The 22,165-nt window shown below is 42.3% G+C and overlaps 1 protein-coding gene across 1 annotated transcript in view; it reads left to right on the top strand.

Moving 5' to 3' along the window:
- MYH15 (myosin heavy chain 15) overlaps positions 1-22,165 on the top strand; it is a 44,204-nt gene that overhangs the window by 10,248 nt on the left and 11,791 nt on the right. The window contains exons 11-33 of the mRNA XM_034060206.1: positions 1,673-1,776; positions 2,216-2,354; positions 2,948-3,066; positions 4,127-4,276; positions 5,305-5,475; positions 6,537-6,716; positions 8,003-8,135; positions 9,953-10,020; positions 11,183-11,270; positions 11,499-11,616; positions 11,931-12,054; positions 12,759-12,895; positions 13,239-13,494; positions 13,904-14,146; positions 14,743-14,919; positions 15,441-15,586; positions 16,087-16,177; positions 17,125-17,514; positions 18,640-18,766; positions 19,678-19,796; positions 20,261-20,457; positions 20,831-21,180; positions 21,746-21,870. Of these exons, the coding sequence (XP_033916097.1) occupies positions 1,673-1,776; positions 2,216-2,354; positions 2,948-3,066; positions 4,127-4,276; positions 5,305-5,475; positions 6,537-6,716; positions 8,003-8,135; positions 9,953-10,020; positions 11,183-11,270; positions 11,499-11,616; positions 11,931-12,054; positions 12,759-12,895; positions 13,239-13,494; positions 13,904-14,146; positions 14,743-14,919; positions 15,441-15,586; positions 16,087-16,177; positions 17,125-17,514; positions 18,640-18,766; positions 19,678-19,796; positions 20,261-20,457; positions 20,831-21,180; positions 21,746-21,870 (3,752 nt within the window). The remainder of the gene's footprint in view (positions 1-1,672; positions 1,777-2,215; positions 2,355-2,947; positions 3,067-4,126; positions 4,277-5,304; positions 5,476-6,536; positions 6,717-8,002; positions 8,136-9,952; positions 10,021-11,182; positions 11,271-11,498; positions 11,617-11,930; positions 12,055-12,758; positions 12,896-13,238; positions 13,495-13,903; positions 14,147-14,742; positions 14,920-15,440; positions 15,587-16,086; positions 16,178-17,124; positions 17,515-18,639; positions 18,767-19,677; positions 19,797-20,260; positions 20,458-20,830; positions 21,181-21,745; positions 21,871-22,165) is intronic.

Consider the following 22,165-nt stretch of genomic DNA (forward strand, 5'->3'; position numbering starts at 1 on the left):
AGTGCTAGGGTAACAGTTGGACTCCATGTTCTTATATACTTTTTCCAACCTAAATGCTTCTCTGATAGGAGACTCAGGACTTTCAATAGGTAGCATTCTATAGGCAAAAAACTGTCACGCTGAAGGTGTGTGATCCAAGGTCTCAGAACATCCAGAAAATGCTACACCTCCAAAAGCATCTGTGGTGGTAACACTTTAATGATCCAGGTTTTTTCACACATTCATGAAGAAAAGCTAGTTTCCTCTTTCTGCCTCAAGTGCCAAAACTGGCATCCTAGCATGTTGTGTAGCAAGAGAGAATATGTAAGGCTGTCTGCTGATGATTATGTGGTGATTACCCCTTTTAAGCTTCCCCTGGCTGAGTGCAGTACCATAGACCTGCTGGAGAAGAGCAGCTCTCTGTTCCCATCTCCTAATGCTTTGAATAAAACCTTCAATAGTTATTTAAGTGATGTGGTTTGCTGACTTTAATTCGTGCTTTGATGGAACACGTTTCATAAAATACCTTGAAGAGTCACTTTATTGCTCCACTAAACTCCTACTAAGCCATAGCAATCATAATCGGTTTTGAAGTCTTATTATCCTGATAGTGTGCAGTTAAGTCCCTAACCCTCTTAGCTTTTATGTGGCCTAATTAATGACAATTATGGGAAAGATTTCAAGGAAGCATTGTACTGGATTCCCATGTGAATCCCTGTGCTGGGAAAATATGTCCTTTCTCATAAACTGTCTGTATATTCTACAAGCACACACCTTTCTGGCCAACAGGAGCATGTCTGCAGGCTCTTGAAGAGGCTGAAATCAATGGGGCCTTCTGTTTTGTAGGTGAAAAATACATGTGTTTGTATATAAACCCATACAAGTATAAAGGTAGATAAGTATAGGTGTAGATAAATAAACATAACATAATGACTACATAGCAAAGACAGATATAGAGAATTGATTTTATATACACATACAACGATAGATACATATTCACATACCTACATATTTAGACACGTAGGTATGTGTGTATGTATGGAAAAGATTGAAATCTAGAGTAACCCTTGATGTGCTGAATGTGGATGGAACCTTCTGTTCATTTAGGGAAGCAGGACTCTCCCTGTAGTTTTGGAGCCAGCTAGCTTTCTAGAAAAGAGCTTCACATTTGGGGGTTTTGATGAGAAGGAAAAGGAAACAGCACAGAAAGAGAGAACCATATTCAGTTTTGTTACTCCAGAGCCAAGTCTCTTCTGAAGGGAGTCCTGGAACATGCTGTTTTATGAGTCTGTTATAAAATAGAGGAACCATGTCCATTGTCCCTGTCTTAGACCATACTAAAATCTTTTTCTCCTCTGCACGTAGATGAGATTTTTACACCTACTGGCATGCAAGGCAAAGTGAAGAGCTCTATGGGAAATTAGAGATTCAGTATACTTCAAAACATGCTTAATAGATACATATGCAATATTCCCATGTTCTTTTCATTCCTGTTTTCTCTAAATCTTGCTCTTCAGACTGGGCAGTAAAATGAACGAGTTAGTTGTTGCCCTGTAGTTGTAAAATACCCCAGCAAAACAGAGAACTGTATACACAGTTGTGCAGAGACAAATGTATGTCAGATCTTTCAATCTCAGTATTTTGGGGATATTTTGAATGGATGGGGGTTTTGACTTTGGCAGTTCTTTTACAGATATGCTACTGGTATCTACCAACCCATATGACTACCACTTTTGCTCACAAGGAGTAGTTACAGTGGACAACTTGGATGATGGAGAAGAATTGTTGGCAACAGATGTAAGCCTGTATTGATTTCATTTTCTGCTTCATAGATGAGGTGCACACAGGGAAGAAAAGTGCTGGTGGCAGCCTAACTTCTGTCACTGAAACTATTGGACTAAAGTAAAAGCAGAAATGGGTCTTAATTGCATTCATACTATGAAGCATGAGGCCTGATGAACTATTACACTTTTGAATCTGGCCATGTTCCATGTAATGCCCATATATAAGACTATTGTGTCTTATAATTTTGGTGTAGAAAATGCTAGATAGAAGGAGCTCTCCTCCTGCTCCTCAGCCCCTGTTGGATCCTCAGGGTGTTCTAGTGGCTGCTTTGTGAGATAACACCCCTTGGAAGGTTCATCATATCTGTCATGCAAAGATAGATTGCAGAGCTGCAAAATGCCATTGCTTTTGAACAGGGAAGTGACAAAATATCTGCATTTCCTTTCCACAGCAAGCCATGGATATTCTGGGGTTTGTGCCTGATGAGAAGTCTGGTTCCTACAAGCTCACAGGTGCCATCATGCACTTTGGGAACATGAAATTCAAACAAAGACCCAGAGAAGAGCAGGCAGAGGCTGACGGCACTGAAAGTAAGAATAACACCTAAAATTACTCTTTGCCTTCAAAAGTCTGACATGTATCACACACTGTCTGGAGGAAGCAGCAGCCTGTTTGCTTTGATCTTGCACAATGCATCTCCTGCTCAGCAGGAGTGCTGTGCTTCATTTGGAGCAGTGACTTGTTCAGTGGCAGGTAACCTTACTCTGTAGCAGGGGAATAGCCACAAGTCAGAGTAACCCAATTAAATTCCATTTTTGTGATCATTTGAGCAACAGGCTTGTAAAAAGTTGTTGCCTTAGCTTTCTCTTTCATGTCTTCAGGTCTTGCTTCTTCCCTTCCTCTTGCACTTGAAACTGCCTTTAACCAGCGTGGAGATACATTTTTTCCCTATACCCAAGGACTATCTCAAGTGTGATTCTTGCAGTAATTGGTGTCTAGGGTAGCTAGATGGTCTTCTCTACCACAAGGGATAGTACAGGCACACCTGACATAAATCATTAAAGAACAAGGCCTTTATCCGCTTTTTCTCTGGAAGTGGATACACTTACTGGTTTTTATCTTGGCTAGGCATGTTTCCAAGTAGAAGTTCAAAGCCAGCTGAAACCTTCTTTCCCTTGATCAGGTGCTGATAAAGCTGCCTACCTAATGGGAATCAACTCCTCCGATTTGATTAAGGGTTTGTTGCACCCTCGAGTGAAAGTTGGCAACGAGTATGTGACCAAAGGTCAAAGTGTTGAACAGGTAAGGAGAAACTTTCTGGGTATTTGGATACTTGAGCCTTGAGGGCTCACCTGTAACATCACAGGGAGGCAGGCAGCTGCCAGAAGTATTAACATGGGCCTCTGGTGCCTGTTCTTGTTTTATTTCCCCCAGCTTGGGGGAATAGACAGTGTAAGTGTGGGAAACTGCAAAGAGACTGACAAAGGAGTAGTGCCTGGCACTGCCTTTGATAGAGTTGTTTTTCTGATGTGTTAGTAGCAGTCACTGAAGGAAACCCAGTGCAGTAAAACCACACGAGAACTGACATCTAATTCTGGATGAGTAGAGCCATGGATTATTTATTCGCTAATCAGTCATTCATTATTCCCATTATTTTAAACTCTTAGTGACTTCTATCAGCTAAAGGCAATATCCACGTAAAGGTACCTCTTAATTTAGGAGACAAAAGTCATTGCTTGGTATTGCTGCAGCTATAGCTGCATCATAGGAGATGCTGCAGCATTCTGGTTACAATGAATTGTTCAAAGACAGGCTGTGGTACAGGCTCAGAAACCAGAAAACTCCTGTAGAGAGGTCTATCCTCTTGGTGTAGTTGTTCATAGGCTACAGAAGAGACTTCTGACAGACTTTCCCTATTGATTATGCCATAATTATTCCCTATTGATTATGCCATAACATCCCTCAAAAATTAGAAGCACATGGTGATAAGCCACCTGAGCACAGACCTCCCCTGTTTTGGCAGTAGTACTGGACAGCATGGCTGGTATCCAGCCTGTGAGCTTTCTGGTACCTAACTTCCATGGTAATGTAAGATTAAAACATTTGCAACTTGCTTTCCAGCTGTTTCCCAAGAGGTACTTTACTGCCACTTTATGTACCTCTTAGTATACATACACATACATAACAATGTGAAGAAAAGTCAGCATAGATAATGGGAGAAGCTGTCAGCAGTATTAAGGGTGCTATGGTGAGATTTCATTTAAACCATAAGCAGGGATTGAAATAAGCTACTACTCTGAAACCCTTGTGTTCCACAGTGAATTCTGCTCCACTCAGTGGTATTTTTAAACACCTATTTTAGGTTTTGTATGCTGTTGGAGCCTTATCTAAGGCAGTATACGATCGAATGTTCAAATGGTTGGTGGTCCGTATCAACAAGACCCTGGACACTAAGCTGCCAAGACAGTTCTTCATTGGAGTCCTGGATATTGCCGGGTTTGAAATCTTTGATGTGAGTATTAATGAGTGAGGACATGTTGGAAGGATGTAAAAGGTACCAAGTGCTAGCTTCTTTTTCTGTATGAACAGAAGGCAAAATAGTGAGAAAGACCTTAGAGCAAATAGTGTATATGATTATAAAGGGTTTTCCATGAATAGATGGAGAAAACACTTGGCATTTAGCACATCTGGACATGCTGATAGTTTCTGGGGAGGAAGAAGGTGGTAATCTTTAGTAAAGACAAAGCATATCATGTGCTTTGGGCTGTATTTTAGGGGAATGCATTGTTCCCTCTATTTCTCTTTGAGAGAAAGCATCTTTTATAAGGTGTGATATTTCTTCCTTTTTGTATCTCAATATGAGAGCTATATCTTCATCCCAATATAAGAAATGACTGTTTTACAGTGAGAAAAATCATTCACTGGAACAACCATTCCAGAGACTTGGTGAAGTCCCCATCACTGGAGTTTTCAAGATGTGATATTACAGGGTACTATAAAATCTAACCTAAAAGGTTGGAGTAGATGATCTTTTGAGTTCTCTTCCAACCTGGTCATTTCTGTGATTGCATCATCATTGTAAAGAACTGTATGTCAGAAAAACACATCACAACTTCTTTTTCTCAAGATCTATTCCTGAAGTGCTTCATGCTGTCGCTGCTGTGTGTTGCTCTCTTTATGCAGCAGAGCAAAGACCATGTTGGCAGTGCTTTACAGGACTGGTGTGAGTGCTGCTGAATCATAGAATCATAGAATAGCCAGGGCTGGAAAGCACCTCAAGATCATCCAGTTCCAAGGCATGTGCATCCTGAGAGACCTGAATAAATCTGGGCATCCTCACACTTTGGAGGACAGTATATGATGCAGCCATCAGCCTGCTACTGAACTCCCTCCTGCTTTACCTCGGGTGTTATGCCCAGTAATTTCTTAACCAGTTACTGTTTAGAAGGTTCTAGATGTAAACAGTTTTCTTCTTGCTTTCCACCAAGCCTTTACCTGTTAACTGTGGTGCAAATGCTTCTGTTTTATCTCCTTCTGCAGTTTAACAGCTTTGAGCAGCTCTGCATCAATTACACTAATGAGAAACTGCAACAGTTTTTCAATCATCACATGTTTGTCCTGGAGCAAGAAGAGTATAAGAAGGAAGGCATTGATTGGGTATTTATTGATTTTGGCATGGACCTGCAGGCCTGCATTGATCTGATTGAGAAGGTATGTACAGGAGCACTAAGGTGTATTTACTGAATTGGTTTTCTTCATGATGATTGGAAATGTCCTCAAGGCCCAGTGAGCAGAATAAACAGCAGGACAAGTTTCTTGCCTTTGTATATGCAGTAGAGAATGGAACTAAAATCAGTGTTTATGGCATTTGTGGCTACTTGGCTTTACCTCTGTAAGTTTGCCTTACAGAGCCAACAGTAACCACAAGCTGTAACTGTTAATTTGTATGGCTGCATAATCTTCCTTGGTTTTCACTTTTGCCTTTCTCTGTCCCTACTGTTCTTCCATTTACTTTGTTTCACATGCGCTTAACATCAGACTTGCTTGTCAGCTTTTCAAGGCAAATGCTATGCTTCAGTTACATGCCCTGTCCCTCTCCCTGTGAGGTTCCCATTTAATACATTGTGTGTTGATGTGCGAGGTCCTTTATGCTCTTCCTAGCCTGGAACTATTGCTTCCTTCTCACTGCTTCCCTACTGTAGAATATGCCTTTGTTTTTCCCTTCTCTGGGAGTCTAATGTGGTCCTGGTGGGGACAGCTGTCCCTTGCTGTGCATCTTTCTGCCATGTCCTATGGCATGTATCTAACCTTGCTGATCCATGAGGAAAAGTGCAATTCTAAGTCTTGCATTAGCAGGGCATTTGGAATAGCTGGAGGAGAAAGGCTAATTATTAAGTGCTTTTTTTGACTTGCTCACCTGGGATAGGATATCTGCACATGGTCCTAGTCCCTCAAAGAACCTGTCCAGTGCTAGGAAGTTAGTTAATCTTTTCCTACAACATGGATGATAAAATGCTAGCTAGTCCAACTGTCCTGGAAGGTAAATCAAACCCTTTCTGGAAGTCACCATAAAGCCTCCTAAGGCAAACGTGGCATAATGGGTAGTGAAAGGTGTGGTTACTATTTTAACAGAATAGTCAAAGTCTTCCTTCTCGGGCATAAGAAGACATTTTGCAGGCTTAAAATTCCATCAGATCAAACCTGAAGGCTGCACAGCTGCTGAAAGCAGGCAGCCTAAGCATTTTCCAACAAAGATGTTCTTAAATCCACAGCCATTGGGAATCCTGTCTATCCTTGAAGAGGAATGCATGTTCCCGAAAGCTACGGATATGACGTTCAAAGCCAAGCTCTATGACAATCATCTTGGCAAGTCACCTAACTTGCAGAAGCCCAGGCCCGATAAGAAAAGGAAATACGAAGCTCACTTTGAACTTGTTCATTATGCTGGTTCAGTAAGTTCCTCTGCTGCTGGGTAGACTTCACCTTAGAGGTCTTCCAGGTGGGGTTTGGCCCATAGCACACAACAGGGGAGGGTGGGAATGATGAAGGGGGGGGGGGAAAGGAATAAAAGCAGACATCTACTCTCTCTGCACAAGTATTGCAACACAGTAAGATGCCACCAGACTCCAGGACACCCGGTCCTTGGATACACAAATAAAACAAAACAGACTGAGGAAGGCCAATAGCTGAAAATATGCCTGGTCTTGACTTTATCACTTTTCCTATAATCACATTAAGACTAGTGATTAAACAGCAGCAGCATCTACTTTCCATCTTGGTTCCCTTTATGAATGAACTGAGTCATTTCTGCCTAATTTCAGGGAGGGATACAAAAAAACAGGGAAGAAAAAAAAAAGCAAGGTTTGATATCACTTTTTATTCACCTTAGGACCAGTGTGTCAAAGTAGCAAAAGGAAACATGGTTAAGTTTGCTGGCATGGTCTTATGAACAGGTCCAGTGATGATGGAGCAAATGGGAATACAATCCAGAACTGTAATACCTGAGCCAAACCCTGGCCAGTTTCAAAGCTCAGTTTGCAGAGCAGATGGGCTGAAAGATTTTGGGATGGATACAGGAATTTTCTTGTCAAACTGGAGCTGAGATGAAGCCTGAGCACAGCAGAGCTGGAGCTTACCTGATGCCATCAATTTCAAATTGCAATTTAACATGAAGCTAATTTGGTGTTTCATCAGCAAAATACTGCCCATCTTGGTCTTTATCTGTAGTTGTTAATGTATCCAGTAAAGAAAATCAGGATTTCTATCCCCTTGTGACACTAAGAATGGAACACATTTTCCCACTAAACGTAGCTGTGGCAGAGTCCTGCAGTTGGATTTTCAATCATTAAGTTCCTGTCAGAAAACCTTGATTATTCCAGAGTAGCATGCTGCTCTGAAGTGCAATTATTACTTGTGCATTTCACACTTGAGCACTTATTAGTAGGGATCCTGATGGCATGTGATATCTCTACTGCCAACTGCATGGAGTCCATGAGATGTAGGGACCATATAGTTATGAAGAGTTATTTGGGATTCAGATGGTAAGTATTAGGAAGAGCGGTTTGGGAATTAGGAAGCAACGAACTGGAGGGGAAGTGAGGGAAAAATGGGTTGTTGGTAGTGCTCTGAGTGCAGCACTTCACCAAAGCTCATCAGCTTCAAGCGAAACCATAAAGTGCTACTGGCTGCTGTGAAGGGGAACATTTGCAACCTCTGGTTTCTTTCTGATTCACTGTAGGTTCCCTATAACATCATTGGGTGGCTCGAGAAGAACAAAGACCCACTTAATGAAACTGTAGTGGGCATCTTCCAAAAAGCATCTAACAAACTCCTGGCAAGCTTGTTTGAAAGCTATGTTGGTGCTGACAGCGGTAAGCAGAATCAACTCATATGGGGTGTCTTTTGTGTCTGGGATGTGTGCTTAGGAATTAATTCCAGAAACAAAACAATTCTCTCCACTGCAATTGACTCGGTGCTAAATGAGGCAGTGACTAATTATTTAGATTCACACAGCATCTGTAGGAGTTTGCCAGTTAGACCAAGGAGGCCATTAACTCAGCTAGTTTGAATGCGTAATAGCACAGAGCAATTTTGGCAAGGAAGTCTGTGTGCAGTGAATGCTCCAGTGGGAGTTGGAGCATGCAAGTGTTCAGATACGCAGGCAAGTGTTGCACAAGGTATTTTGTACATGAATGCCTATGAAGTAGAACAGCGCTGGTTTCCCACACTTGTGGTGCTCCTTGCTCTCCACCTTGAATTAAATGTAAAATACTAAACTTCAGAAAGAGCTTTGGAATATTTTGTTGGATTAGTGGCAAGTACACACTGGAAGTACCTGAACACCACTCCATGCTGGCCAGAGCAGATTTTGCTAACACAATCATCTCTCTTGCTTGCTGTTGTTTGTTTGTTTGACAAGATTAATTTGTCTAAGAATGTATTTAAGCTGTATGCATTACACAGAACTCTTTTATTTGTGAGAAGTCAAGTAGCTAGCATCCAGAAAATTGATCTTAAGTGAATAAGACTGCCATTCATTACAAAGATGTAGCTCTTAATGTCCTGAAGTTGCAATCACTTACAGCCTATTTATTAGTAATCTCATTTCTATAGATGTTGTTGTCATGAATCATAAGACACTTTGTGAGGAAGCAAGCAGGCTGCAGACTTTATAATGTGAATAAGAGATGGAGCTGAATGCAAATAAGAACACCCCTGCCACTAGCAAAGTCTTGCAATTTACTTGCTGCCTACTTGCCTGGGGATATTCCTGTCTGTCAGGATACTACCTGGCTGTTCTTCAGCATCAGGAGAAAAGAACAGCCTGTGCAGATTAGCCTCTTCCAGTCTCAGCAGTGTCACTTACAGATGGGAGAGAGGCTGTGGATAATTGCATCAAGCACATTGCACTCTTCACTCCTTTTATGTTGACTGTTGTTGACAAGTGACAGAATGCCAGACCTCCTGGGACTGATCTAATAGTCCGGTGTTTAGGAAGCTGCAGCAGTCAATGTACATTTCTGGGTCATGTTTGGCTCTTGTGAAACTTGGTAAATGTCATGTCAGGAGCTGGCATTCTTTTAGAGGATCAGAGTGATTTTGACTCTGCAGCTGTAAGCAAAATTCAGGGGATGTAAAGTTACTATATTTCATATTACAAATATTCATTTTCCTCTATTCTAGACAAATATTACTTGTGCAAGTTCACTGTCTATGTAGCAGACACGTCAGGATCAGTGTCTATACAGTACAATGTACAGTCTAGATTTTCCATGAGCATTGCTGTTCTCCAGCTTTTTCTCCATCGTCTCACCCTACAGGCTGTTTCACAAACTATGAATACCTTCATTTGTTAAAAGTTGGTTTTCTGCCTTATTCATATTTGTGGACTTTCTGCATGGCAATTGATGCTTTGTAGATCTGAGATGCAAATGCCATCCAGAAAGCTTACAGTGGTCTGACAAAAACCCCAAGCACGGACAGGGAGCTGCAAACTTGGGATATATCCCATTTGATGTTCAGAATGTTTCGTATAGTACTTGAGCAATCTGAGCCACTAAGTCATTAGATGTGCCTTTCATCCAAAGGGAATTGCACTATTAGAACAGTTTGTCTCCCATGCCCTGCATGCCCCCCTTACTGAGATGGAGACTGTGCTTTTTTTAATGCCTTTCTCTTTCCCTCTTAGGTGACCAGGGTGGAGAAAAGAAACGCAAGAAAGGTGCTTCCTTCCAGACAGTGTCCTCATTGCACAAGGTTTGTTTGTCTCTCCCCACCTGATGGTTTTGGTTAAGACATACATTGGAGTGTTGAGGATTGTAATGGTGAAAAAATCTACATCCAACATCAGTATTTGATTCAGGGCCTGGGTTGTTTGCCTTGGCTAAGTGAATGCAGTTATTAAAGCTCCAGGTATTAGGGGTTGCTCCATTTTATCTTCTTTGAGCATTCAGGAGATTAAGTGGGTTTTATTCTATTAGAGAATATATCACAAAATGCTGTGAGCAAACTTTATCATTTGTTCTGTGGCTTATATCTTCATGTATGCCTTTGGAATAGGAACTGATGACAAGTCATTTCCCAGTACCTGATTACTGATTGTAATTGGATGTTAGGGTTAGAGCAGGCATGGAAAACAAAAGGTGTTGAATGGAGTGGCATAAAGCCTCTTTTTTCCTGAGTAATTCCCTTCTACTGGGACTGGCACATGCTCCTGGTGGAAGCTCTTGCTAGGACCATGTCTGCAGAAAAATGGGGCCTGTAATTTGCCGTTAGTACCATTTCTTGTGGGTACCACTAAAGAAGCTATAATGTAGGTAAACCTCAGGTAGGGAAGGAAGTAGTTACCTCCCACTAGTTTCTCTTGTTTGGAGGTACTCCTTATGAAGGGAAATCAGGGGAAATTGAGACCTGTTTCTTACCAGTTGAACAAGTGTAAAGATAGCTAAGCATCACTCAGGCAGTAATTTAATACTCCCCAAATAGAAATGCACTTACTTTCCAGCACATGAGCATCTGCTAACTGCTAAGCTCAGGTTGAATCATTTGTCATCCTTACTGAGTGGGGAAGTGAACAGGTAAAAATGCAGTTGGCTTTACAGAAAGAAATGCTCTGCAGGATGATACTGCATCTTGCTTGCTGTTCATGTGATTCTGACATTTCTGGGGTTATAAGCAAAACACGTGTCTTCTTAAGGCTCTGCTAAAGCTGATGTGGATTCCTATAATTAAGTCAATTCATACTTTGGTTTAATTGAACAGATTTATGTGTAACAATTTTGGTAAGCTTCTAATTTTGTTGGAGGCTATTTAGAGATATGACTTTAATAAACTTAACAACCAATAAACCAAGGAAATAAGTGTTTGGAATCCCACTACACCACTGAAGCTAATTGTGTTTTTAATATGTCTGTTCTAGGAAAATCTAAATAAGCTGATGACTAACCTAAAATCTACATCCCCTCACTTTGTACGATGCATTATCCCCAATGAATCAAAAACTCCAGGTATGGAAAACAAAACAGTCTTAAAACTTTGTATATTCAAACTGTGTCATTCCACTACTTACTTCAAAGTCATCAGATTGTATTCACATACTGTCTGTGTTGTTCACCTTACGCAATGGTGTTGCTTTTTCAGGAAGTGACCCCTCACACTTTCCAGTTCCTTCAGTGAAATGAAGATTAAGCCCTATGGAGAAGCTCCAGTAATTTAGCCTTGTTTTTTCCCTGCAGGTGAAATGGATGCTTTCCTTGTCTTGCATCAGCTCCGCTGTAACGGTGTCCTGGAAGGCATCCGCATTTGCCGTAAGGGTTTCCCAAACAGGGTGCTTTATGCTGACTTTAAGCAAAGGTAATGCAGAGCTGTGTTGTCTCCTGTCCTAACCCATCAGTCAAAATAAGCAGAGCATGTGTTCTCATTTTTATTTTGAGGTGTTTTATTCCATTCAAGGTTATTTTCTATTCAGTTTGCCTGAACGTGGAAGGCAGAATTCTGCTCTTGCTTGTATCTGTGTAGATGCAAAGTAGGAAATTACCCTAATTTGATGTTAATTTTAAATTATTATTTTTTAGTTTGGGTTTTGTTTTTAACTTTGGCCTAAGGTTAAGGGTGGGCAAAGCATAATCCAGGCCAGTTTTTACTCATTGCCCCTCTGTTATTAACAGATACCGCATTCTGAATCCAGGGGCAATCCCAGAGGATACATTTGTGGATAGCAGAAAAGCTGCTGAAAAACTCCTGGCATCTTTAGATGTCGACCATAACCAGTATCGTTTTGGACACACCAAGGTAACCAGCAAAGACCATCATTGCTTATGTAAAGAGAAAAGCAAGAGACCTAATATCTGATTTGCAGAATAAGACATTATACAGATTCTGGTGGTGGTGATTAATGAAGAGTTAATAATACAAGAAACCAGCAATACAGCAGCAAAGTGATACTGTTTTTAAGCTGTGATAGTGGAAATTAATTTCTTTGGCTCAAGCTTCCATGAAGCTTATATTACAGCAGCACTAAAACGCAGCAGCAGCTGATGCTCCATGCCTCACCCTGCATAAAACAATAGCTAATGTAATATATGTAACATAATCTAGGTACAATCAAACAGAGATGGACCACAAAATGAGCTGCAGATTTTGAAATGAGGCCATGTGCAATTATGACATGATCCTATTAGCAGGGATCTCTGTAACTGGGAGTTGTGGTTCAGCTGACTTGCTCTGAACCTTGCCACTCTCATAAAGTACTGTGGCAACAAAACTGTAGCAATAAAACACTTTGGCCTATTCAAAGCTGGGGAGATGAGACCTGATTTTAAAGTATCTTTGGACCTGTCCAGTGCAGTCCCTGGTATAAGCAGCATTTGGTCATTTACACTCTGACTTTATAATGTGTTGATAAAAATACCATTCTTCTGAAGGATTTCAGTAAGGTCTGTGTAACTCAAGAACTGTCTTTAGCTCTGGTGAAATGACATCTGTGTATGTACCAGGTGTTCTTCAAGGCTGGTCTCTTGGGCCACCTGGAAGAAATGAGGGATGAGAGACTGGCGAAAATCTTGACCATGATCCAGGCAAGAGCTCGTGGCAGACTGATGCGGATTGAGTATCAGAAGATAGTGGAGCGCAGGTATGAAGGCACCTCCTTAAATCTCAGCAGATAATAGTCATTACCATTTAATTGTATGTTGAATAAAGCCATTATTACAGTCCCTAAGGCTATAGCTAACCCTAAATTAAAGGTCTAAAGTGGGTGTGCAATAAAAATAATAGCAACAGTATAATAATTGCCTGCAATTCTAGTGAAAGTCAAGAGAGATGGAGGAAGTTTCTTGTATAGCTTGGAACTTAGTACAAGTTCCTAATGTTACTGAGAACAAAGCCATAATACTGACTGAAAATGAAAAAGGATGAATCTCATTTTATCAATTCATGCTAAGCTTTAGGGAATTTTGTTTGTTTCCTTAAACCAGGGATGCCCTTCTTGTAATTCAGTGGAACATCCGCGCTTTTATGGCTGTGAAGAACTGGCCCTGGATGAAGCTTTTCTTTAAGATCAAGCCTCTTCTGAAGACTGCAGAAACTGAAAAGGAGATGGCCAATATGAAGGAAGAGTTCTTGAAGCTGAAGGAGGCCCTGGAAAAATCAGAAGCCAGGAGAAAGGAACTTGAAGAAAAGCAAGTCTCTCTAGTTCAGGAAAAAAATGATTTGCTTCTCCAGCTCCAAGCTGTGAGTAGACACATCTATTCATACGTTGATGGTGTTCTTTGAAACTCAAAGGCTTACAGACCGAAGTGTTAGTGCAATTCAATTAAAATAAGCTGTTACTCTTGTGAGATCTTCTAGCATACAACCCAGTGGGTTAGCAATGCAAATCTTAAGAGCTTCTGTCCAAGGCAATGTCCATGGCAGTTAGATATGGAAGAGTCTTATATGTCACTAGTCATGTTTACCATTGTCTCATCCTGCTCTGCTAATTACTTGTCAGTTTTGCCTTCTGAAATCAGGAGTCTGAAATTTTCCTTATGCTTCTCCATAGCATTGGATCAGACTCTCTGACCACTTACAGGATAGGGGACAAGTGAGGAATTAAAAAGGCCAGGCAGTCATTGCTGTCCTCTTCCTTGTGCCACACCAGGAGCAAGACACTCTGGCAGATGCTGAGGAACGATGTGACTTGCTGATTAAATCCAAGATTCAGCTGGAGGCCAAAGTCAAGGAACTGACGGAGCGGGTTGAGGATGAGGAAGAGATGAATTCTGAGCTGACTTCTAAGAAGAGAAAATTGGAAGATGAGTGCTCTGAGCTCAAGAAGGATATTGATGATCTGGAAATAACACTTGCAAAAGTAGAGAAAGAGAAGCATGCTACTGAAAACAAGGTATCTTTAGGATTTCACCATGTATTCAAAAGAGGTTGGGTACAGATTACATTTCTGATGAGAGCTACCAGTCTTCTGATGGTTTTACACTGTTACAGAGGAAACACTGAAGGATCAGTATATGCACAGTTATCAGGCCTTATGAGGGAAAAGGTGTTAACTCTGAGCCCTAAGTTTTCTTTTTTCTGGAGTGAGTTTTGCTGCATTTCAGCTAGAGAATTATGCCTAGTTTGTGCATTTTTAATTACATAATTTTCTGCTGTAAAAATGAGTTCTTCCAGTTCTCAGAGCCTGTGAATGTAAAGCTCATCTCCTACTTCTCCCAGAGAGAATCAGAGGCTGGAGTCCAACACAGTGAGAGTGACACTGAAAAGAATTTAGTATATTTGAAAGAATGTACTAAATCCACAAGAACTGGCACAAATCGGCTCCCTGATGGCAATTTCACTCAAAAATCCACAGGGAGGCAAGGAGGAAGAGACCCCTTTCTTCCCATTGTCTTCCTGCATTCAAGTCTTGTACAGACAGTCATTTGAGCCAGGTTATAATAACCCCTTGCTTCAAAGCCTACAAATACACCTTCTTTCCTCACACAGGTCAAAAATCTGACAGAAGAAATGGCAACTCTGGATGAGAATATCAGCAAACTCACTAAGGAGAAAAAGTCCTTGCAGGAAGCTCATCAGCAGGTTCTGGATGACCTACAAGCAGAGGAGGACAAGGTCAACACACTAAGCAAAGCTAAAGTGAAACTGGAACAGCAAGTGGATGATGTAGGTTGGCTCTGTCTTCATGTTTTCCAAGCTTGTTTGTCCACCACTTAACAGTTTTCATGAGTCTGTAATGCTGCAAAACTTTAACCTGTATTCCTGTCCTTTTAGAAGTAATTGATTTAGAAATGCTGTCCATGTACTGTCTGTAAAAGGTATAGTTACAGAGATACTATGAAGCATTATCTGTGTAGTTCCACCTCTGAAAGGATTGCAATAACAAGGGGAAATCCACTCAGTTTGCGTTAGCAGTGTAACTAGTGTGAAGTCAAACAGAGCTTTGCTAATAAGAGAACTGTAATGCTTGCACAAATGTAAAGCATGGATAACCCTTATGTTATATTTCCATAGCCCATATGCCCACTGGCTGCTAGAAAACAAAAAAAGCTAATTGGAATGCTTGTACTCAAGTACTTCTGCTTTGCAACTTGCTAGAGCTCAGCACAAAACCTGGCTCAGCATACATCTGACTGCTGTAAACCATCTGTGTTCAGTATCCTTCATAAGTTACTTTGTTCCTAAAGCTTGAGGGCTCACTTGAACAAGAGAAGAAAGTGAGGATGGATCTAGAAAGGGCCAAACGCAAACTGGAAGGGGATTTGAAGCTGACCCAAGAGAGTGTCATGGACTTGGAGAACGATAAGCTGCAGATGGAAGAAAAGCTAAAAAAGTAAGAGACTGATTGGTATACAAAATAAAGCAATGAAAGCAGTTTCAGAGCCTTCAGTGTCATCTTGCTCTGATGGTGGTAAAAGGAAATTCCATGACAAGTGTGGAGCCAAGGAGGGAGGGAAAAGTCACACTTACTTGTGCATGGTATGCCTGAAAAATTCCAATTCATGGCAGTTTCCACCACTGGAAAGAAAAATGTCCTTTATGTTTTTCAGTCTCTAAGCAGTTGTTCACACTCACTAGCTATGACAGTAAGACCTGATGGTTAAATATATTGATGGCACAAAGAACCAGAAATATATTGCCCAAATGTATGCAGAGTCCTGCCTCGGAAACCTCTGCTCAGAGGAAGATGTGCTTTCCTGCAAACCACAGTACATGGGGATTGCTTTAGTTTTATATGAGTTAAAAGTTTTAGTGAACAACTCCTTAAAAATTGCAAAAGCCTAACTTGAAACAGGGAGAATTGTCACTGTGGAATTTTCCTTTCCGTGGCAGGAAAGAATTTGAAATGAGCCAACTGAATTCCAAGATAGAAGATGAACAAGCTATTGTGATGCAGCTTCAGAAGAAGATCAAGGAACTTCAGGTTAGTTTGCTTCTTTCTCATGTATCTTAGGATGAATTTCTCTTTTGTGCCACACTGAAGGGCTTTGCAGATAATTATCCTGCTCAGCTTGGAGACCCAAAATGCTGCAACTCCATAGCTTCCCAGACCAGTCCTTTTACCCTCAGGATGCTTGCTCTATAGTGGTTCTGTCCCAGTAGTAGGACATATGACCACAGAACGCTAGAGGTTTTAAGCAAGGCAGGAAGGCCCTGGTGTTGTGTTTTAAGCAAACAATATTGTTCCAAACAATGGACCTGAGGGTAGATGCAGCAGTGATAAGCATGGCTTTGAAATTTAGGGGAAGAACTCAAATGCACAGGAAATTGTCAACTGAAATGAAAAGGCCAAAGAAAGTCAGCACAGTCCAAAACTAATATCTTGACCCAAAGCTCTGCTTGTTTGTAAATAAAGAACATTGGCATATATTGGTATAGATTGGTCAAAATAAGTTTCATTAAAAAAACCCTGATCCCAATGAATATTCATTATTCAAGCAATTCTACACATTGCTGTATCTGAAATCCTGTCTCAACACTCCTAAAGAGAAGTTATTTTGGTCACAGAACTCTTAAAATGGGAACAACGAGTCCCTTTCAGTGGCAATTTGTTGCTGCTACTCCTACTATTGATCAGCTTCTCTCCTGTACTTCAGCTAAATGTCAAGTACGTGAGTGTAAAACCAATGCACTTGACCTATATGTCCTGAACTACAGCCTGTAGAGCAATCTGCTGTGAGAAAGATGTGACTCATCATCCTTAGTCTAGTTTAAGATCTGATTTCCTGGCACAAATGGCCAAGTCCTTTACCCTTTGTAGTCCTGTGTTGTAAAGCATGGGCTGGCAGAGGGTTTAACAATTTGTAAGGTTCTCCATGGTCTGATGGGAACCATCATGAAGGTGACCACAGGTGTTTGTGTCTCTTGTAGGCTCGCATAGAAGAGCTAGAAGAGGAACTGGAGGCAGAAAGAGCTGCTCGAGCCAAGGTGGAAAAGCAGAGATCGGATCTGGCCCGAGAGCTGGAGGAGTTAAGTGAGCGCCTTGAGGAGGCTGGTGGAGCCACAGCTGCCCAGCTGGAGATGAACAAGAAGCGAGAGGCAGAGTTCCTGAAGCTGCGGCGGGACCTGGAGGAGGCCACGCTGCACTACGAAGCCACAGCTGCCACCCTGAGGAAGAAGCATGCGGACAGTGTGGCTGAGATGGGGGAGCAACTGGACAACCTGCAGAGGGTCAAGCAGAAGCTGGAAAAGGAGAAAAGCGAACTGAAGATGGAAGTGGATGATCTGTCATCCAACATGGAGCAGATGGTCAAGGGAAAAGTAAGGGTCCTGAGGCTTCCCAAACCCCTAACGGTCATGTGTTGGTCTGAAGCTTTCCCAGGGTACCTGATAGGGCTTCTAATCATAGAATCATAGAATAGTTCGGGTTGGAAAGGACCTTAAGATCATCCAGTTCCAACCCCCCTGCCATGGGCAGGGACACCTCACACTAAACCATATCACCCAAGGCTTCATCCAGCCTGGCTCACTGTACATGCTCAGAGGAGGGATTTTCATCTGGGCCAGGGTCTTTCTGACCTGTGGGTGTGATTTTTAGTATTATAAAGCAGGCAGTTTACTTCAGGGCACCTTCACTTGGCAAAAACTGGTTGTTTTGCCAAGTTGATTAATCAAATGGTCACTTTGCCAAACTGTCAAAGAATTCATCCTTGGTACTACCAATCCTATGTGTTCTACTTTGAAACAGGACCAGGACCTGGTTTTACTCCTGAATTGTTAAAGGTCATCTTAACCCAAGATGCAGTAACTGTGACTATGCACTGTAGGTGTACAATATAGATTATATCAGTCCTTCCTTTGGTTCACAGCTCTGACATGTTAGCAAGGAGTGCAAAGCAAGGCTTGCATGACTGCCATGTGTCTTTTTGCTTCCTATGGCTGAATTCGGGATTTTGTTTCCTGATTGGTAGCTTTCAGAGCACTCTAAAGAGTTCTTTCAGTGCAAGTGGTGAAATTTCAGCATTCTGAGAGTTAGAAAGCTGTAATCAAACTCAATTTATGATAAATAGCAATTAAAGCAGAATCTGTAGAGCAATTTTCATTGGAGGTGATTTTCCCATCTAGTAATTATGAGGAGGCTATGCCCTAACTTCTTAGCCACGTGATTGCTTCGGAAGTTCTTGCAGAATCATTTTACACTGCTGCTTCCATTCAGAACACACTTCAGGGAAAACAAATGGGGATGGTGGCCTGATGAGGAGTCCCCTTGCTTGGGACTGCAGACACAGGGATCCTATTCCCTGCTCTACCACTGTGGTATTTTGCTATCTGCTATTCCTCTGAAAAACAAACAAACAAACCATGGATCCATTCGGAATGCTGCAGCTTCCAAATGGTTGCCTGGAGGCTACAGCTCTGATTGTCTTTTCTCCTGGTTCCCATTAGGCCAACGCAGAGAAACTTTGTCGCACTTACGAAGATCATCTGAATGAGACCAAAACGAAACTGGATGAAATGACTCGCCTCATGAATGACCTCACTACTCAGAAGACAAAACTGCAGAGTGAGAATGGTACGTGCACAGGCAGGGCAGACTGGTTCCCAGGGACTTACCAGGTATGCCTCGGTGCTGCAGTGGTGAGCTGTATGGCACCTGCTCTGAAGATGGCTGGATGAGGACTGCTGAAGGGAGCAGTAGCTTTGTGTCTTTTGACACTCATACCTTTAATGTTTTTATTGCCTTGGTGGGGAGACCTTGCCTAGGACTGGCTTTTAAAGCAAACCTGTAACTGTATTTACCAGCATAGAATCATAGAATAGTTAGGGTTGGAAAGGACCTTAAGATCATCCAGTTCCAACCCCCCTGCCATGGGCAGGGACACATCACGCTAAACCAGGTCACCCAAGGCTTTGTCCAGCCTGGCCTTGAACACTGCCAGGGATGGAGCATTCACAACCTCCCTGGGCAACCCATTCCAGTGCCTCATCCTTGTGGAACAAGGACATGTTGCAATAGTAAAGGGAAGACAAAGGAGTCAGCATACTGCTTCTGTCTTTATGGATACCATCTTCCTCAGTGTGACCTTGGGCATTGCATTCTAGAAGATGCTTACATCCGACTAAAAATGCCACATATCCCCTAAGGGCTTGCTACCTTTTTAGCCATAGTTCTACAATTTAATCTCTGCATCCTCATCAAACAGCAATGCTCTGTGTATTTACAAAGACATGGTTCTCATTTCCTGTGTGTGTCCTCGTTAGTCCTATGTACACCTGTAAAGCTGCAGTTTCCACCTCAGAGTGATGCCCTCCATATGATAAATAAAGTTTTCCTAATGTATCTCTCTGCTCTGTATGCTGATCAATGGTGAAGATCTCAGGGTGCTTTGTAGCCCTCTACAAATTGGACAGGGAGGACTTTGATTTTGTCTGGGGCTTTGCCATTTCATCATCTTAACTTTTCTTGGTTACCTCCTATGGCAGGTGAATTTATAAGACAACTTGAAGAGAAGGAGTCATTGATAAGTCAGCTGTCCCGGGGAAAAACATCATTTACGCAACAGATTGAAGAGCTTAAGAGGCAGCTGGAAGAGGAGACCAAGGTAATTCTTTGACTGGGTCCCATTCATTGAATTGAAATGGGGAAAATTGTTCATGTTTTTTTGTAGCCTGGATAATGTCTGAAATGAGATATAGGAGTTTTGGTAATTGTACTGACAAATGTTCCTGCCACTGACTGAGGCAAGTCACAAAAGAAGAGCTTGGGAGAATAATCAGCATCCATAATTGTTACATACATCTTATCCCAGTAGGATAGCCAAAATCTGCGATCTTGTATCTTAAAACTTTGTATGCTTCTTCAAAGATGTTCAATTATCTTCAGTCTTAATAGCTTCCTCAGCATGTCACCAGTTAGGGATGACTTCAGATGCTTCTTACCTCATTTGATCCAGACTGTCAGGGCTAGAGGCAAAAAGGCTTAGGCTCCTGTTAGAGCTTTTAGGGCTGTTTGCTGAGGTTTTGCTGTAGGTAACCCTGCAGTGCTGTGCCCTTTCTACTCCTGCAGTCCAAAAATGCCCTAGCTCATGCCCTGCAAGCAGCCAGGCATGACTGTGATCTGCTGCGGGAGCAGTATGAGGAGGAGCAAGAAGCCAAGGCAGAGCTGCAGCGGGCTCTCTCCAAGGGAAATGCAGAAGTGGCGCAGTGGAGAACAAAGTATGAGACTGATGCCATTCAGAGGACTGAGGAGCTGGAGGATGCCAAGTAAGTGGATTACGTGGGTTTATACCAAATGGTTTTATACCAAGTCTGATCCGAATTTACAATCAGACTATAGTGGTTACAGCTAGCAAGTAGCAAGCTGCTGCTTGAGAGTTCAAACTTTCAGTTTCAAATACTCAAACACACACATTATGCCTGTGTGTGGCACATGTCAGCATTCATCATTTAAACTGATTTTTTGCCTATCACAAGCCCTTCTCTCTAGAGGCCTAATTTCCCCTTCCCTTCTCCTTACACCCCTCCCAACTTTCCTTTTCAAAACTGGTTTCTTGAGACACTGCTTGGGATCAGTTGTTTGTGGATACCATGGGAGTGGTGGCACTCAGTCATTTCCCTGTCTCTTCCCACCTGGCAGGAAGAAGCTTGCTGCTCGCCTGCAAGAAGCTGAAGAAGCGATCGAGGCAGCCAATGCCAAGTGCTCTTCCCTGGAAAAGACAAAGCACAGGCTGCAGAACGAGCTGGAGGACATGATGATTGACCTGGAGAAGGCCAACTCAGCAGCTGCCTCCCTGGACAAGAAGCAGCGTGGGTTTGACAAGATCATCAATGACTGGAAGCAGAAGTATGAAGAGTCACAGGCTGAGCTGGAGGCTTCCCAGAAGGAGGCCCGTGGCCTCAGCACTGAGCTCTTCAAGCTGAAGAATGCCTACGAGGAGACGCTGGACCATCTGGAGACATTGAAAAGGGAAAACAAGAACCTCCAAGGTAGGCTTCATTCACGTCCCATTGTCCAGTGTGAGAGCCACACCGCAGCACAGTTGGAAGGATGCAGGTTTCCCATAGCAGCAGTGGGGAAAGGTGTTTATCTCATCCTTGAGACTAGCTTTCTGATATGTTCGAAGGCAGTGGCTGATGCTGGTGATGAAGGTTTTAAACACAGTAATTGGTACAGACAGAGGAGAGCAGGTTTCCCTTTGCTGACCTGTCCATGACTGGCAGAGGTGCCAGTCTGGAGAGGAACAAGAAAGATGACAGAGGTGCAGGGGATGAAGCTTAGACAGCTCCCAAAGCAGAGCACAGTGCAGCTGGCCTAGAGAACACAGATTAAAACTAAACCACTATAACCACCTCAAAAAGCATGTACAACAAAGTCTGCTCCTTTCAGCTGGTCAAGTAAAAGAAGCTGCTGTAACTGAAAGTAAGGCAGCGCTTGTGCACAGACAAGCCCTTAAGGTAGTAGCTTGAAGCACAGGTCCTTCCATCCACGCTCTGTGACTTGCAGTATGTTAGGGACACACTGGTGGCTAAATCCATCCTTTTTTCATTTCAGAGGAGATCTCTGACCTGACCAATCAGATCAGTGAAGGAAACAAGAGCCTCCATGAAATAGAAAAAATCAAGAAACAGGTTGAACAAGAAAAGTCAGAAGTTCAGCTGGCTCTGGAAGAAGCAGAGGTAAGAAAAGAAAGCTCAAAGGAAAAGGAATGGATGTCTTCCCTTTTAATCTTCTCAACAGCATAGCCACTGTTTTGACCATAAGCAAATGCACCCTCTCTGCAGTCAGCTCCTCCAGCCAGTGTTTTCAAGAGAGACGGGTGACTTTTGGAGATGTCAGCTCTAAAACCATCAGTCTTAGACTATCAAAGCAGGTGCCTTGTAGGTTTTAGGGTTTTGTTGTTGTGTTATGGGGTTTTTTCCCTTTCAGGAAGCTCAGACCTCTTCAGCACACTTCCAGAAAATCCAGTTCTTG

Source organism: Melopsittacus undulatus, chromosome 2, assembly GCF_012275295.1.
Source record: "Melopsittacus undulatus isolate bMelUnd1 chromosome 2, bMelUnd1.mat.Z, whole genome shotgun sequence".
Taxonomy (NCBI): domain Eukaryota; kingdom Metazoa; phylum Chordata; class Aves; order Psittaciformes; family Psittaculidae; genus Melopsittacus; species Melopsittacus undulatus.